This window comes from Carettochelys insculpta, chromosome 21 (assembly GCF_033958435.1).
Source record: "Carettochelys insculpta isolate YL-2023 chromosome 21, ASM3395843v1, whole genome shotgun sequence".
NCBI lineage: Eukaryota > Metazoa > Chordata > Testudines > Carettochelyidae > Carettochelys > Carettochelys insculpta.
In genome coordinates this window covers 9,944,518-9,958,975 of record NC_134157.1, presented here as the reverse complement: position 1 = coordinate 9,958,975, position 14,458 = coordinate 9,944,518, and the positions used below count along the sequence as shown (strand labels likewise).

At 45.8% G+C, this 14,458-nt stretch overlaps 1 protein-coding gene across 3 annotated transcripts in view; it reads left to right on the top strand.

The window, feature by feature from the left end:
* The first annotated feature begins 740 nt into the window (after window positions 1-740).
* The window catches only part of EHMT1 (euchromatic histone lysine methyltransferase 1), a 169,490-nt gene continuing 155,772 nt past the window's right edge, over window positions 741-14,458 (top strand). Inside the window, exons 1-2 of one of the 3 annotated variants that reach the window (XM_075015208.1) lie at window positions 741-789; window positions 8,175-8,316. Coding sequence is in view for 1 of the 3 variants with exons in the window: in XM_075015206.1 (XP_074871307.1) it covers window positions 769-789 (21 nt within the window). In the remaining 2 variants the exon portion in view is untranslated. Of the gene's footprint in view, window positions 790-8,166; window positions 8,317-14,458 lie in introns of all 3 variants that reach the window. The other 2 variants (XM_075015207.1, XM_075015206.1) reach the window with 2 other exon arrangements.

The following is a 14,458-nucleotide window of genomic DNA, read 5'->3' as shown; positions in this document are numbered from 1 at the left end:
CTGGGTGAGATTTTAAATGTTGCATTGAAACCCGTGCAGCAAATTCTTTCATCTGAGTTTGCTTTGAATTGCCCTAAATGATCTCCTGGTGCAGAGTTTTTTTTCTCCACTAGTCTTTAGTCACAGGAGTATCTTAAAAAAACCAAGAAAGGTGAATTTTTAAAGACACCTTCTGCATGGTCACCTGGCTTTCTAAAGTGCAGCGATTTGGCTGTACCCCTCTAGCAGCAGGCTGCAAGGACGACTCCAGGGGTACAGCAACGGCGTGTCTACGCCTGACGTGCGAGCTAAGCGGAGGGGCTGGGGTCCAGCACGTGCAGCATAGACAGCTGTTTGCAGAGTGGTGGGTTTGGCGCCTGACTTTAGGGCTCACGCAGGCGCAATACTAGTGGAGTAAACTGCATCGATGCACAACAAAAGGACGAAAATAATTAATGACTAAGCAGATTGCGCATGATCGGATTAGATAGCCGAATCCGCCCCCACAGCTCTCCCCGGGTGCTGCTCGGAGCGGCCTCTGGGTCCCAACGCACGCCCGTGGCTTGCGTGCCTCTGCGGCCCATATGTTCGGAGCTGTACGGCAGGAGCAATGCTAGGAGCCGCCATGATTGTAGGCGTATTAAAAAGGGCATGGGCGCTGCCATGATATTAGGCGCATGCGCAGTCGCAGTCGCCCATGGGGCCTCTCCATTGAGAACCCGGGGAGGGGGAGGAGCTGAGGCGTGAGTCGCCGCCGAAGGGGCGGGGCTAGGCTCCGGGGCTCCGGCCATGGCCACTGTGGATACCGAGGTGAGTGAGAACGGCAGCGTCCATCTACCCCAGGCGGGGGAGAAGGCGGGGGGGGGGGATTGAGTGGTATCGCCCAAGGCCAAGCAGGCTCTGTGTGAAGGGAGGAGGGAGCCGTGCTCCCCCGCCCGCCAGATGGTTCAGTCCAACTCCGCCGAGGGGAAGAATGTGGGAGCTGCTGCCATTGTGTGTGGGGGAGGGCCCTGGACTCTGTATAACTAACACCCCTCCCTGGCTAGCCAGTGGTATGAGCCATACAGGTGCCGGGGCTGCCGTGGGCAGTTACCATGCAGGTTCCGGGGCCCACGTGGCTGTGAACCCGGCCGCGGCGGCCTGAGCCGTGCAGCGCCCGCGCTGGCGATGGGAGGGGGCGCGCGAGGGGCCCGGCCCGGGCGGGGCGAGGAGCCATTCACAGCCTCGGCCCCGCGGGCGGGGCGGTCACGTGGGGAAGGGCTGGGCTCGGCTGGCAGGGGGGCTCTGTGCCTCTCACTGCCCTGAGTGGTGGTGGAGTGGGCCGGGGACCCCATGAGCATCGCTGGCCTCAGGAGGGTTGAGGGTTCCAGAGGGACTGGGGTTCCATGAGCATGGGGGACCCTGGGGGATTAGGGTTCTATGAGCATCACTTGCCCCAGGAGGACTGGGGGGCCCATGAGCATTGCTGGCCTGAGGGAGGTCAGGGGCCCCAGGGGGATTGGGGTTCCAAGAGCATCGCTGACTGCCGATGTCACTGGCCTAAGGGGATGGACCTCTTTGCAAAACTATTCTTGTGGACCCAAAAGTGGTGGTTGAAAGCCTGCCAGTGGAAGTGCCAAGCTATGTATAGCTTCAGTTGGAGTGTGTGTGGTGGGGGGGCGGCATGAACCATGCAAGTTTGGGGGAGCTGTAACTGGAGACATGGGGAGGGGGCTCAGCATTTCCAGGGGGCTGTGTGTTCCTGAATGCTGTGGGTTCCACCCTGGTCAGTTTTATCTGAAGCAGCCCTTCATCTTGGCTTTCATGAAACCGTCAAGGCTCGGTATCTGAAGTGTGCTAAGTGGGGACTTCCACAGTGGGCTGCCTAAGCACAAGTGTGTCTTCAACACCATCTTTCTCATTGGGCCCATCACATACTGCAGCTTCTGAGGGCCCTGTCCTGGCAGTAGAGGAATGAGTCCTGAGGATCGTTGACCCCAGACATCACTAGGGGCCTTTATGGTGTGAGTCCCAATGGTTAGTTATTAAAGGAAGCTTGATTGTTTCTCAGTGCTAGGATTTTAAGCACCCTGGAGAGTGGGAGATGATCACCTCACCCCGGTGAGGCCAGTTGATACTCACTTACCCATCACACCTGCACACATTTGGTGCTTCTCTCAAGACCAGCTCCTCCACCCCCAAAATAACCTTGTGAATAGTGTGTCAGTATCACAAAGATCCAAAAAACGAGAACTCCTATGGCACGTTGTAGACAAACATTTCTTGCAGCATAAACTTTCATGGGCAATGAAAGCTTATGCTCCCAAAAATCTGTGTGTCTATAAGGTGCCACAGAACTTCTCATTGTTTTTGTGAATATGGACTAACACAGCTGTCCCTTTGATAAAGGTCCAAAGTAACTCAGGTTACACTGTGTCAATACATTTCTGCTTCACCCTCATTGATATCAATATGAAGTTTCCCTCCAAGTTAACCAACGAGTACAACATAAACCCCACTTGTACAACCAAGTAATCAAGGTACATGGAGATTTTGGAGGGATGCGTTTAAAATAAATACAGCCTTCTTCCCAATCGATGAGATGTTGGAGGTGGTGAAGTGGAAATACATTTTTATTAAACAGGCCCATTTCAAATTACATTGAGTAAATGAGCACTCAAAGGCCGCGTCTACACGTGCATGCTACTTTGAAGTAGCGGCGCCAACTTCGAAATAGCGCCCATCACGGCTACACATGTTGGGCGCTATTTCGAAGTTGAAATCGACGTTAGGCAGCGAGACGTCAAAGTCGCTAACCCCATGAGGGGATGGGAATAGCGCCCTACTTCGAAGTTGAACGTCGAAGTAGGGCACGTGTAGACGATCTGTGTCCCGCAACATCGAAATAGCGGGGTCCGCCATGGCGGCCATCAGCTGAGGGGTTGAGAGATGCTCTCTCTCCAGCCCCTGTGGGGCTCTATGGTCACCATGTGCAGCAGCCCTTAGCCCAGGGCTTCTGGCTGCTGCTGCGGCAGCTGGGGATCCATGCTGCATGCACAGGGTCTGCAACCAGTTGCCGGCTCTGTGGATCTTGTGTTGTTTAGTGCAACTGTGTCTGGGAGGGGCCCTTTAAGGGAGCGGCTTGCTGTTGAGTCCGCCCTGTGACCCTGTCTGTAGCTGTTCCTGGCACCCTTATTTCGATGTGTGCTACTTTGGCGTGTAGACGTTCCCTCGCAGCGCCTATTTCGATGTGGTGCTGCCCAACGTCGAAGTTGAACGTTGACGTTGCCAGCCCTGGAGGACGTGTAGACGTTATTCATCGAAATAGACTATTTCGATGTCGCTACATCGAAATAAGCTATTTCGATATAGCGTGCACGTGTAGATGTAGCCAAAAAGAGCAGAAGTTGGCATCTTGAAGTGATGGGATTCTGGGGAATGGGGTGCACACATTTCCCATTGGAAAAAACCTTTGGGACCATGAAAACAAAGGGGATTTCAGGCTGCTGTTTGGTTGCTGACTGGGTATCGGTTGGCATCCTTTTCCTTTGCCTTATTGGCAGTAGTTTAGATAAGGAGGGCTCTGTGTTACAACCATGAATTTTTTCCCTGGTGTCTGCTGGTTCTTGCCCTTATGCTTAGCGTCCAATGGATCTCCACATTTTACATTGAAGGTCATGAAGAAATTTTCCCTGGGTCAGATTGGCAGACACACCCTTTTTTTGTTTTTGTTTTTGTTTTTTTTCCTTTTCGCCTTCCTCTGCAGCATGGGGCATGGGACACTTGCAGGTTTAAACTAGTGTATGTAATGGATTTTTGAAGTCTTTAAATCATAATTTGGAGATTTCAGTAACTCAGCCAGGGGACGGGGTCTCTTATAAGAGTGGTTTGGTGAGGTTCTGTGGTTTGCAGCATGCAAGTTAGACTAGATGTTTATGATGATGGTCCTGTCTGGCCTGAAAGTCCAAGTGGGGGCAACAGCCTCTGTGGTCAAGATTATGTTCATCAGAAAAAAACTGGAGAGTCCTCTGGGTCATAAACAGGTCAGGAGGTTGTGACACGCTTTCTGTGTGAGGGTGGGATGTACTGGGACTTTGTCAGAGATCTCTCGGTGAACTCAGTCTGTAAAGTTTCCAGTCAGGAAGAGTTCTTCAATTCATCCTTCACTTTCAGTAGTTTGAAATGCACTGAGCTTGAAATGCTAGGGAATGTATGAAATCCAAACCTAAATCTAAAATCTCTGAAGAGGGTGATGGTTATCAGCTGCCCTCACCATGTGATGGCAATTAGTCATCAGATTCATAGCTGATGAATTCATAAATTTCCCTAAAGATTACACAGATTCATAGCTCTAAATGTCCTGATAAGGCAATACAGGCATCACACTGAGCGAACATGCCTTTTGCTTGCTTTGCTGCTGAATGAAAGACAAAGACTTTTCCCCTAAGCTCTCTTTCTGAATGTAGTTTCAGACTGTATAGGCTGCACTGAAGTGAAGAGTAAACACTAGCAGCAGTGAACAAGACTTTCGTGTCAGCAGAGGACAGGCAGGATAATAATGCTGTTGTATATTTATATGTCAGCTGAGTACAAACAACTGCTTCAGACTGATAATTGGACACATCATCCTCATATCCAATAAGCACAATTAATGGTCAGTATTCTTCAGCAGCCTCGCTACCTCTGACATTTCAGGTGTGCAGAAGTATATGCCTGTAGCCTTTCACAGCTTTCTGGTTTAATCCTGTAGTCAAACTGCTGCAGTGAGGCAGGGAGAATTTCAGCCCATGTGGGATGGAGTTTGTGGTAGAGTTACACAGATGCTAAAATTAGCAGTTCTTTGTAAAGTATTTGAAGGTGGAAACCTCAGTCTAAGTGCTTGTTGGGTGAGAGCTTGACTGTCTTACTAACGGAAAGCCTTCATTAACTTCAGTAGGCGTTTTGCTCAAGTAAGGGCTGTGTGTGTCATATGCAGCCGCAATTGCAGTCTGAAGGCCTGATTCTGCTGCCTTTATTGATGTGCGTAATGATAGCTAGGGATCAGGTATTAATCTTGTGGTGTGATTTCAGAATTAGCATTGAGGCAATTCAGTCATTTTAATACACCAAATTCTACCTTCAGCTACAGTGGGGTCACCTCATTAACTGATGTGGCTCTGCATGTTTGTTATCATGGGCACTTTCCCCAGTCACATCTCCCATATGGTCTAGACTCACAAATAAAAATGTTCAGATACTGTGGGGAAAATCTCCAAGGATCTTGCGTGAGGGGCTGTTCCATAGATAAAGAGTCTGAAGAAAATATTGAGTATTATTGCTTTGGAGGGTACTGGCTTATTATCTACCCACACAGTAGTGGGACATGGGGCGGGATTAGAAGGATGAGTTGTTTGAATCACTCCCATAATTGTCTTTCCTCCTCTGTCCCTTCCCACTCCAAGAAGTTGAGGAACCAGATTCTCCCCTGATTCATACCATAACTGATGCCATGGACAGCAGTGGGGATGGAGTGCAGGGGAGAATTCTGGGAACGGATACAGCTTTTTGAACTACAAGAGCTAGGAGAAGGGGCCCTTACATCCAGCAACTGGAATGGGAAAGCAGGCGCTAACAGCTCTTTCTCTGACATCCCACCATTAATTTGTATTGCCTGATAATAACAACAACACTTAGCTCTAATGTCCTCAGTAACTCTCACAACACTTAACACCAAAAGCAAGCACTGTAGAAACTGAGTGGGATTGGGGAACTGTTGTGGCCAAAAGAATTGTGCTTTGCTCTTTCCAGTGTTAGCTTTGTGTTCAGAAAACAGCACATTTCTGGTCTAGCCTTGGTAAAGAACAAATATTTGTAATCCAGAACCAATATGTGAATGATGTCCACACCACACTTTACAAACGTGTTAAGTACCTTGAGTTAACAGGGAATCCGTTAACTCTAGGTAAAATTTTCTAGAGAAATCAAGATCATGCAATCAGTATTTAGCCCCAATGAAAGTCCTGAAAGACAGGTTTGTTCTCCAGTGATTACTTCCTTGTGGCAAGCCACATAGGGTGGGATTCATAGATTCTGAGGCGAGATTGGACCTTTGTGATCATCTTGTGTGACCTCATGTATAACACAGGCCAGAAAATGCCTCCAAAATAACTCCGAGAGCAGATCTTCTACAAAAACATTTGTCAGTGACGAAGAACCCACCACAGCCTGCGGGAAACTGTTCCAGTTGATCTCACTGTTAAAAATTTACACCTTAGTTTCAGTCTGAATTTGTCTCGCTTCAGCTTCCACCCATTGCATCGGATTATACCTGTGAGGCTGAAAGGCCCATTATTACATATTTGTTCCCCATGTAGATATTTATTGACTGTAATCAAGTCAACCCTTAATATTCTCTTAGTTAAACTAAATAAATTGAGCTCCTTCCGCCTATCACTACAAGGTAGGTTTTCCGGTTCTTTAATCATTCTTGTGGCTTGCCTCTGAACCCTCTTCCATTTATCAATATCCTTCTTGAATTGTGGTCACCAATAGTGTACACAGTATTCTAGCAGGTAACACCAGCGCCATATATAGAAGCAAAATAACCTCTCTCTTCCTACTTGAGACTTCCTTTTATTTTTATATCCAGAATTAGCTTTTTGTCCGCTGGTGTGCACAGGGAGATCATTTGCAGGTGATAAGCCAACACAAACACCAAATCTTTTTCAGAGTCACTACCCTCTAGTATAGAATCCCCCATCCTGTAAATATGGCCTATGTTCTTTGTTCCTAAATGGATATATTTAATCAATTTAAATGCATATTTTCTTGCAACCAGTTTACCAGTTGCTCTAGAGCACTCTGAAACGGTGATTTGTCCTCTCGTTGTTTACCGCTCTACCAATTTTTGTGCCTTGTGCAAAGTTTATCAGTGATGATTTTATATTTTCTTCCAGATCGTTGTGTAGGTGCAAAACCAGATCCTTCCAGGAGCCATTTGGTGGCATGCTTGCTTGATAATGACTGCCTGTTTACAATTATATTTTGAGAGCTCTCTGTAGAACTATAGCTGTGCCCCTATAATATCTGTAAAGTAGATGTTACTTTGAGTAGTTCATCTGCATTATGGCTATGGTTGAGACCGTAGTTGGTGAACTGTCCTGCGAGAATAATACAGGCAGGATCTATGCCAGGGAAGATGCTGTGGCAATGATCTTTGTCCATTACTGGTTTTTATATAAAGTTAATTTGACGTACTTCTTGCTCACACCAGTTTTAACCTAATGCAGCTGCAGGTCTTGAATTTGGTGGAGTTACTCTTGATTAGCACCAGCATGAGTGAGAAGAACTTCAAGCCCTGGGTCATTTGTAAATGTACACTTTCTAACATAACTTGAGGCAAAGCTCTGCCACTGAAAGAGGGCTCAGGCAAAGCCCCTAAGGGTGCATTTTGCCTCTGATGAATAGAGAGTGCGCATGTTCCCCCAGATGTTTGTGGCAGGGCTGTGTCAGTTTGCTAGTCAAGGAATGTCTTCCCCATGCCTGCCATTGAACAAAGCTGCTGGCGCATTTGTTGTGTGATAATCACGAATAGCTTCTGCGGTTTTCACCTTGAAGGAGGTAGCCCTTAGATAAGTGTGAAAATAAGAAGGTTCCAAGCAAGGAGGAAGTTTCTCCTGGGTCCAGAGCAAGCTGTGAAAATTGGTGTCTAGTTTCTGTGCTGAATGTAGACTTTAAATAAAGTAGCTCTAGTTCCTCTTTTGTCTGTTCATCTGTAAGATCTTTTTCTGGAGATGTCTTTATATTTACAGACAGGCCAAACCCATAGGGCCATATTCTCATCCACCACTGAGATCAGATTGTCTGTGGAACTCAGCACCCATGGCTCCTGCTGCAACACCCAGCGCTAGCTTTTCAGAAGAGTACCAATGTACTCTGAGCTTTTGAAAATGTGGCTCAGTGATAAAGAGTCAGCCCTGGCTTTGAGTCTAGCTCTGTACCTTCTGAGCCAGCAAGGACTGGATATGCTGTCTAGTCAGCCCCTGGAAATACTTTGTGTTACGGACTAAAAGAGCTTTTAGTGGCTCCACCAGGGCTTTTGTTCTGTGGCCTTTGGCTAGAAGGGCAGTACTGTAACAGGCCATTAAGTGTAGGGGTGCAGGAAGAACTCTGGGCAGAAAGAGAAATGCTGGTTCCATGGAGGTGACTTCCTCAGTTTCCCACTTTCAGTTTTGCAGATGAAGTGATCTCCTGTGGTTCTTCCAGTCCTGCCCTGCTCTGCCTCTCTTCTCAGTTCTCCTGATGGTTGGTATGCTCTCAGGATCCCTGGCTCACAAGTGAGAAGAGTGCTCATTACTTCTAACACCTAGGCTGTTTCAGGTAAGTTAAAATAAGAAAAACTATCGGATTCCGCTATCTCTGTTTTTCATAAGAGAGAGATAGAAGGTCATGTCTTGATGAGCAAAAAGAATGAACATAAGAACGTAAAAAACCCCAGCCATACTGAGTCAGACCAAAGGTCCATCTAGCCCAGTATGCTGCCTTCTAACAGTGACCAGTGCCATGTGCCCCAGAGGGAATAAACAGAACAAGTGCTCTTCACTTGATCCATCCCCTATCACTCATACCCAGCTTATGGCACAGAGGCTAATGTTTTCTTCAATTATGTTAACTCACTAGACTTAACTTAATAGTAAGCCAGCGGGAGTTCATCTACACTGGCCAAAAAGGTGTGTTTGCAGCTATATTAACTCTGCTGTATGCCAAAATGTAGCCAGTTAATTCAGCTTCTGAAGTTTTAGCAGCGTTTGTGTCTGCACTGGGGGGGCAGAGAGTTTTTTTGACTTTTTGTTTATTTACTGAACATTAGCTGATGTCGTAAGGACTTAATGTAGACAAGGCAGTTTGTGGTTTTCACTTGTTAGCAAGTCTCAGGAAACTCTGTGGGGCTTAGAGTTTACTTAAACCTGTTAACATATGTGAAAACTGCCAGCTGCTATGATAGGATTTTACAAGGTGTTAGCTAACATGCTAGAAAATGCACCCTTTTCTGCCCATGTAGATGAGTTCAAAGCTGTAATAATTTCAGCTAATGTGAATTCACATGCATTTTAAAGAGCACTAAGAAGGCTTTTCAACTGAATTAAACACTCAATTGAGCAAATGAAATTGAAGAAAGCATCCTTTATGCCCATAAAGACAGAGCAAAGGAGGACTGAGAAGCCGTCCAAGTGAGAAATACTTCCGGGAGCACTGATTGCTTTCTTACAGCCACATCCTCAACCCCTCTTTATCATCCTGCAGTCTGCTTCTCCGCTACATGGTTTTGTCTGATTCTAAACTGAAATGTGGTTTGGTTCCATGGGATGACACAGTGCAGAGGATTTCTTGCCGCTGTGACATAACTCACAGATAACTACTGAACAAGACGAGCAAGTGTTATACAGGGAATAAACTACTTGTGTGGATAAGGAGCCCGAATGAAGGGTAAAATCCATTCAGGACTAAATTGACCTCTTTTGGGTTCTTTTCTTTTCTCAAAAGTAGTGATGAGTGGTAAGCATTTGGGATGGTGAAAGGATTGGAGTGGTGGATCCATGCATTTAGGCCTAGTTCTGTTAGCAGACTGGAAGAAGCAGCATGTAATAAAGGGAGGAAAGTTGCAGATGGACAGGTGGGCAGGTGTGCAGAGGAGGGAGACAACCAGATTCAAATTGATTTGGCTAGTCTAGGATTATAGATGGGTAAGTGGTTATGACTGTTTTGTGTCAGGAAATGTAAAATAATATAAGGGCATAAGTTCAAAAAGGGATTATTGCTTCTCAAGGCAGATAGCACAACACGTTGATCAGGAAAAGGATTTGGGGCTTATAGTGAATAGAGAACTCAAAACCATCAGTACAAAATTTGGGGCTGAATAAATAGATAGAGGTTGTACTGGTGCCCAAAGGCTACAAGGATCTGGTTTTAGAGACAGACAGCTGGGCTTTGAAATAAGGTGTTTCAGCACAGTGCATGAGCTCAGTGCATCTGTGTGTGGTGTGAGGTGCTCGTTTGTGTTTGCACTTTGATTAATAAAGGAAGGGGATGCAAGGGTTACTGGAAGTGTGGAGAAGGAATTAGTAGAGAGCCGCCAGAATTAATATGTTGACCTTGGCGATGCAGAGGGCCCTGGGGAACCAGGGTTGAAATGAAGATCCCAGTGAGGAGCTAATGACCTTTGTATGACTTGAAAGGACCAGAAATGTTGTATGCTTCAGCCCTGTTTACACTACCATGAAAGGCAAATTTGTAACACTCTTAGCTTAGATATTTTAACTAACATGTTTTAAAGCTCTGTTGTAGAGATGCTATTAATAAACTAATGCCTATTAGTTAGTTAGTTGAGATGAATCCTAAGTTACCTGTTATGGTTCACCTTGAGGTATTAACATGTTAACATACAAATTTGCAATGTAGCCAACTCATATGATATTGAGTGGCTGCTCCAGCCCCACAGGGCCGCTGTGTGTGGGGGCTCTCCAGATGGGCTAGAATAGCCCTGTGTGTGGTGGTCCTGGGGAGGAGGAGCTGCTGGGCAGAGGGGAAGGGTGGCTAGGGTGGTCACTCCAGCCTGGACAGGCTGGAGTTGCCCCCTGCTTCAGACAGGATCTGCTCTAGGAGGGTCAGAGTGCCCCTGCCTGCAATGCTCCCAGCCTAGTCTGCTGCAGACAGAAGCTGCTCTGGCTGAGGTGGAGTGCCCCCCACTTGCAGCAGTGCTGCGGGCCAAGGCGGTCCAGCTGGATTGGCGCAGCCCTAGTCCCTGGTATCCCACAAGCTGCTGTCTGCGGCAGGGGCATCTGCTGCAGCCCAGCTGGGCTGGAACAGCCTCCCCGGCTGCCTCCAGTTAACCAGTTAAACATGATTTAACATCCCTACTTGAAGCACCTGCCAAGCCAGAGCAGAGATCTTCCTGTTTGAATGGCAGGGAGGTTGAGTTATAATCAGGTTAGCTATGCAGCATAGACATACCCTATGTGGGTGCTTAACTCCCTTGAGTTTTCAAAGGGGCCTGAAGAAGTACTGGGTATGGGAAGTTGGAGAGGTCTGTTACGTGCAAGGGGTAGTTACAAACTGCATACCATCGAGAGTGGTTAGTGTAAACAGTCTTTAAAAGGTGATAAAGTATGTATAGAGAAAAATGTTGCTGGAATGGATGCTGACTGATTTATCTAGTTCCATCTGGTGTCCTATTGCCATATAATTTTGTATCAAAAGATGTCCAGGGTATTAGAACATAGAACCCGAGTCTGTATAATCTATTAATTGGGGGTCATTATTAATAGTTGATAAACTAAATCAACCTCTCAAATGCTTTGCCAAGAACACCAAAGACAGACTGCTGAATTGGTGCCCAAGATACGAGGAGTTTTTAATCAGACATGGGTAAATTATAGTCAGTGTCCATTATTCTGAGTCCTAAATGTTAAAGGAGTATGAATTCCTTGCATGTGGAATTCGCTTCATGGTCCATGGAATGGGAGTGTTGCTTTTTAATACAACCATTTTGTAGAGTTAAAATTTGGTGCTTGTAACAGTCTTTACAATAAAATCTTTTTTCAACTAAGACCCAAACCTTTGTTGTTCATAAGCAAATGTCTTATAGGGTTTGGAGACTTCACCTGGAATATTTCAAATGCCTTCTAAAACATTATGGATAAACAGGTGACACGTTGTTCAAAAGTAGATCTCACAGAACTATGAAACTAGGTGCAATATTGATGTTTCCTATGATTCCTTCTGAGACAGGGATGTGCAGCCAATATTTTAACAAGAAACTCCCACAAAGCCTTTCACCCAGGGTGACAAGCATTGTGTCCTATGGGTGCATGTGCTTGCAGAGTGAAGAGGTTTTGCTATTAGTCTGTTTTGCTCTTTGAACTAAAACACGAGCAGATAGCACCACTAGCCCAAGAATTTGTATTCAGCACGTTTGCTGGAAATATTTATGCTTCAGTCTGTGGAGAATACAGTGTCGAAAGAGTCCAGCTTACATCATCTGAAATGGTGGAGAAAGTGTGAGTTTGTTCTCTCTGTATTTGGATTTTTCCTGCCATCGTCTTTAGTTAAACGTCTGTCTATGAGTTGGACAGTGTCACAGTCATAGCTCTGGGGGTCTGTTTTCTTTCAGCATAAATGTGGGGCACTTTGTTTAGCCTTGAACTTTTGGAATCAGCCTGTCGTGGGTATTGAGTAGCATCCTCTCCCAAACAGGATGCTATGCTAGACTCTGGTGACACAGCTGCGTGGCTGGTTCCCTAACAGTCCCAGCCACCTTCCTGTTGTAGTGTGATGTTTACAGCAAAGTGTTTTTAATAATTCATGGCTCATTGATTTTATTCTTTCCAAAGTCTTTGCTTCTAGACTGAGAATGCAGGAAAGCTGTTTAAAGACACGTTTTTGTCCTGTTCCTACCCCCCAGTTCAAGGGACCAGGGCTGCTCTGTGTTATTAGACCAGAATTTCAGTTGGTCCTTTAGGATGAAAATACTGCTTACTTTTGTATCAGCATTAATATACATGCCTCGTATTATTATTACTACTATTTATTATTTGTATTGTGTTAGTGGCTAGAGGCCCCTGCTAGGGATCAGGGACCCCTTGTGCTAGGTGCTGTACACAAATGTAACACAGAGGTGGTCCCTGCAGTTTAAGGGTGTGTATACTGCAGACGAATGTGTGTTCTTAACTCAAGCATGTTAGCCTACATTATCTATCTCAGCTTAAAACATCAGCCAAAACACGTAACTCAGTTTTTAACTCAGGTTAGCAATTTGAGTTGAAGCCTGTGGGTTGCACATGAGCTGTTAACTTGAGTTAAAGGCCAAATTGTGTGTCCTCGTTGCTAGTTTAACCTGAGTTTGCCACCTTCAGTGAAGGACACACCTCCTTTTGCAGTGTAGACATGCCCAGTGTTCATGACCTTGTCTCGCTGTAGTATTGTCACAGATTTTGTGCAGTCTGGTTAGAAAGGAAAAGGTGATGAGCAGACGATGGGCAAGTTTCCTTCAGCTGAGCTACAAGACAGGTGCAAGGCACATATGTACATACACATCTAGTCAGCGTTCACAAAGACTTCAGATGTTTAATGGCAGAAGTTCACCAGTGAGAACAGAGCGATGAGTAACTGCTGCTTGATGGCACAACGCCATTTTTTAAAGAACAGCAGTGGCATGTAGGCCTGTGGTCCCCCTCTTATTTCTATGAAGAGTTAGATGTTTTAGCTTGCACTGGGAAGGAAGTGCTAATGCTGCCACCGACCATTCCCAAGCAGAGGGTCCATGTAGGGGTATTTGCGAATGACTCTCCCTTCCCCTTGCTGGGTATTCATTAACCTTCTCTTGCTACTGGTTATTAATAAAGCTTAAATTCTGTAGCAGTGTAAATGGTGCTTTGCAAGAGTAGAGCAGGAACTGTTTGCTTCCTCAATAACTTTTGGTCTGTACATTGTACAGGAAGTAAAATGTTGAGAAGCTAACTATGCTTCTGAGTACTGAAAATAAAAATAAGCTTTCTTGTTTTCCTGATAAGAAGATGGTGAGCCTCAAGGCCGGTCAGTAGTGGTGACTAGGGATATGCATGAGCAGAGAGCCAAGGGCTGAGTCCAGCAAACTTGCCCTACAGAACTATCAGGTTGGATCAGTGGGAGTTCTGTGCAGGGAGAGAGCCCTGAAGACAGAGTACTGCACTTCCTGGGGTTGAACTAAAAATGTTCCTGGGATTTGATCCTATGCCACTGATGCTAGTAAGAGCTTTGCCATTGACTTTACTGGGAGCAGGATTGGCCCTTAGTGCATTTAAGTATCCAGCAGTTTGTAACAATCTTTTTCTCTTTTCAAGTTTTAATACAGAGGCCTTGGAAACTTCCAAGGAAAATCTGGTTGGCTGAGCCTGTTTATGAACTTCAGAATTTCTCTCAGCTGATCAGCAGCTGGATGCAAAATGTTTCAGATGACTTGTTAAATCCAATATTTCTGCTGATTGGGTTTGCATCCTCACTGCATTGCCTGAGTCCATTGTGAACACATTCTTCCCTTGCAGTCTGTAATGCAGTGTCCTACCAGTTGCTGTTTGTGTATGGCAGGACATTACTTCTGTTGAACAGTGGCATACACTTCTCTGGGAATTTTCTATTTTATGTCAATAAGATGGATATATTTACTAGTATATATGTAAATCCAGCTCTTCATATTTTGAAAGTGGTGTAGTCAGATAAGGACAAGCGTGCATCGATACCAGTTGTCTTCTAGTTCCGTGGGCACTAGCATTTTTTTTTCTCCTGCGCTGACCTTAAGTAAGTCACTTAAACCTTTCTTTATAGACATGGATGAATGGCATAGGCAGCGAACTGGGACTCTGGATGTCTAAAGATCCAGTCGAATTAGGAGAAAGTATGGTGTTGGGGCTACAGCTTTCACTGGCCAGTGGCAGAGCTGTGTTCTGTTCTGCCAAAGCCTTCCTCTGTGATCAGGGACAAGTGGTTT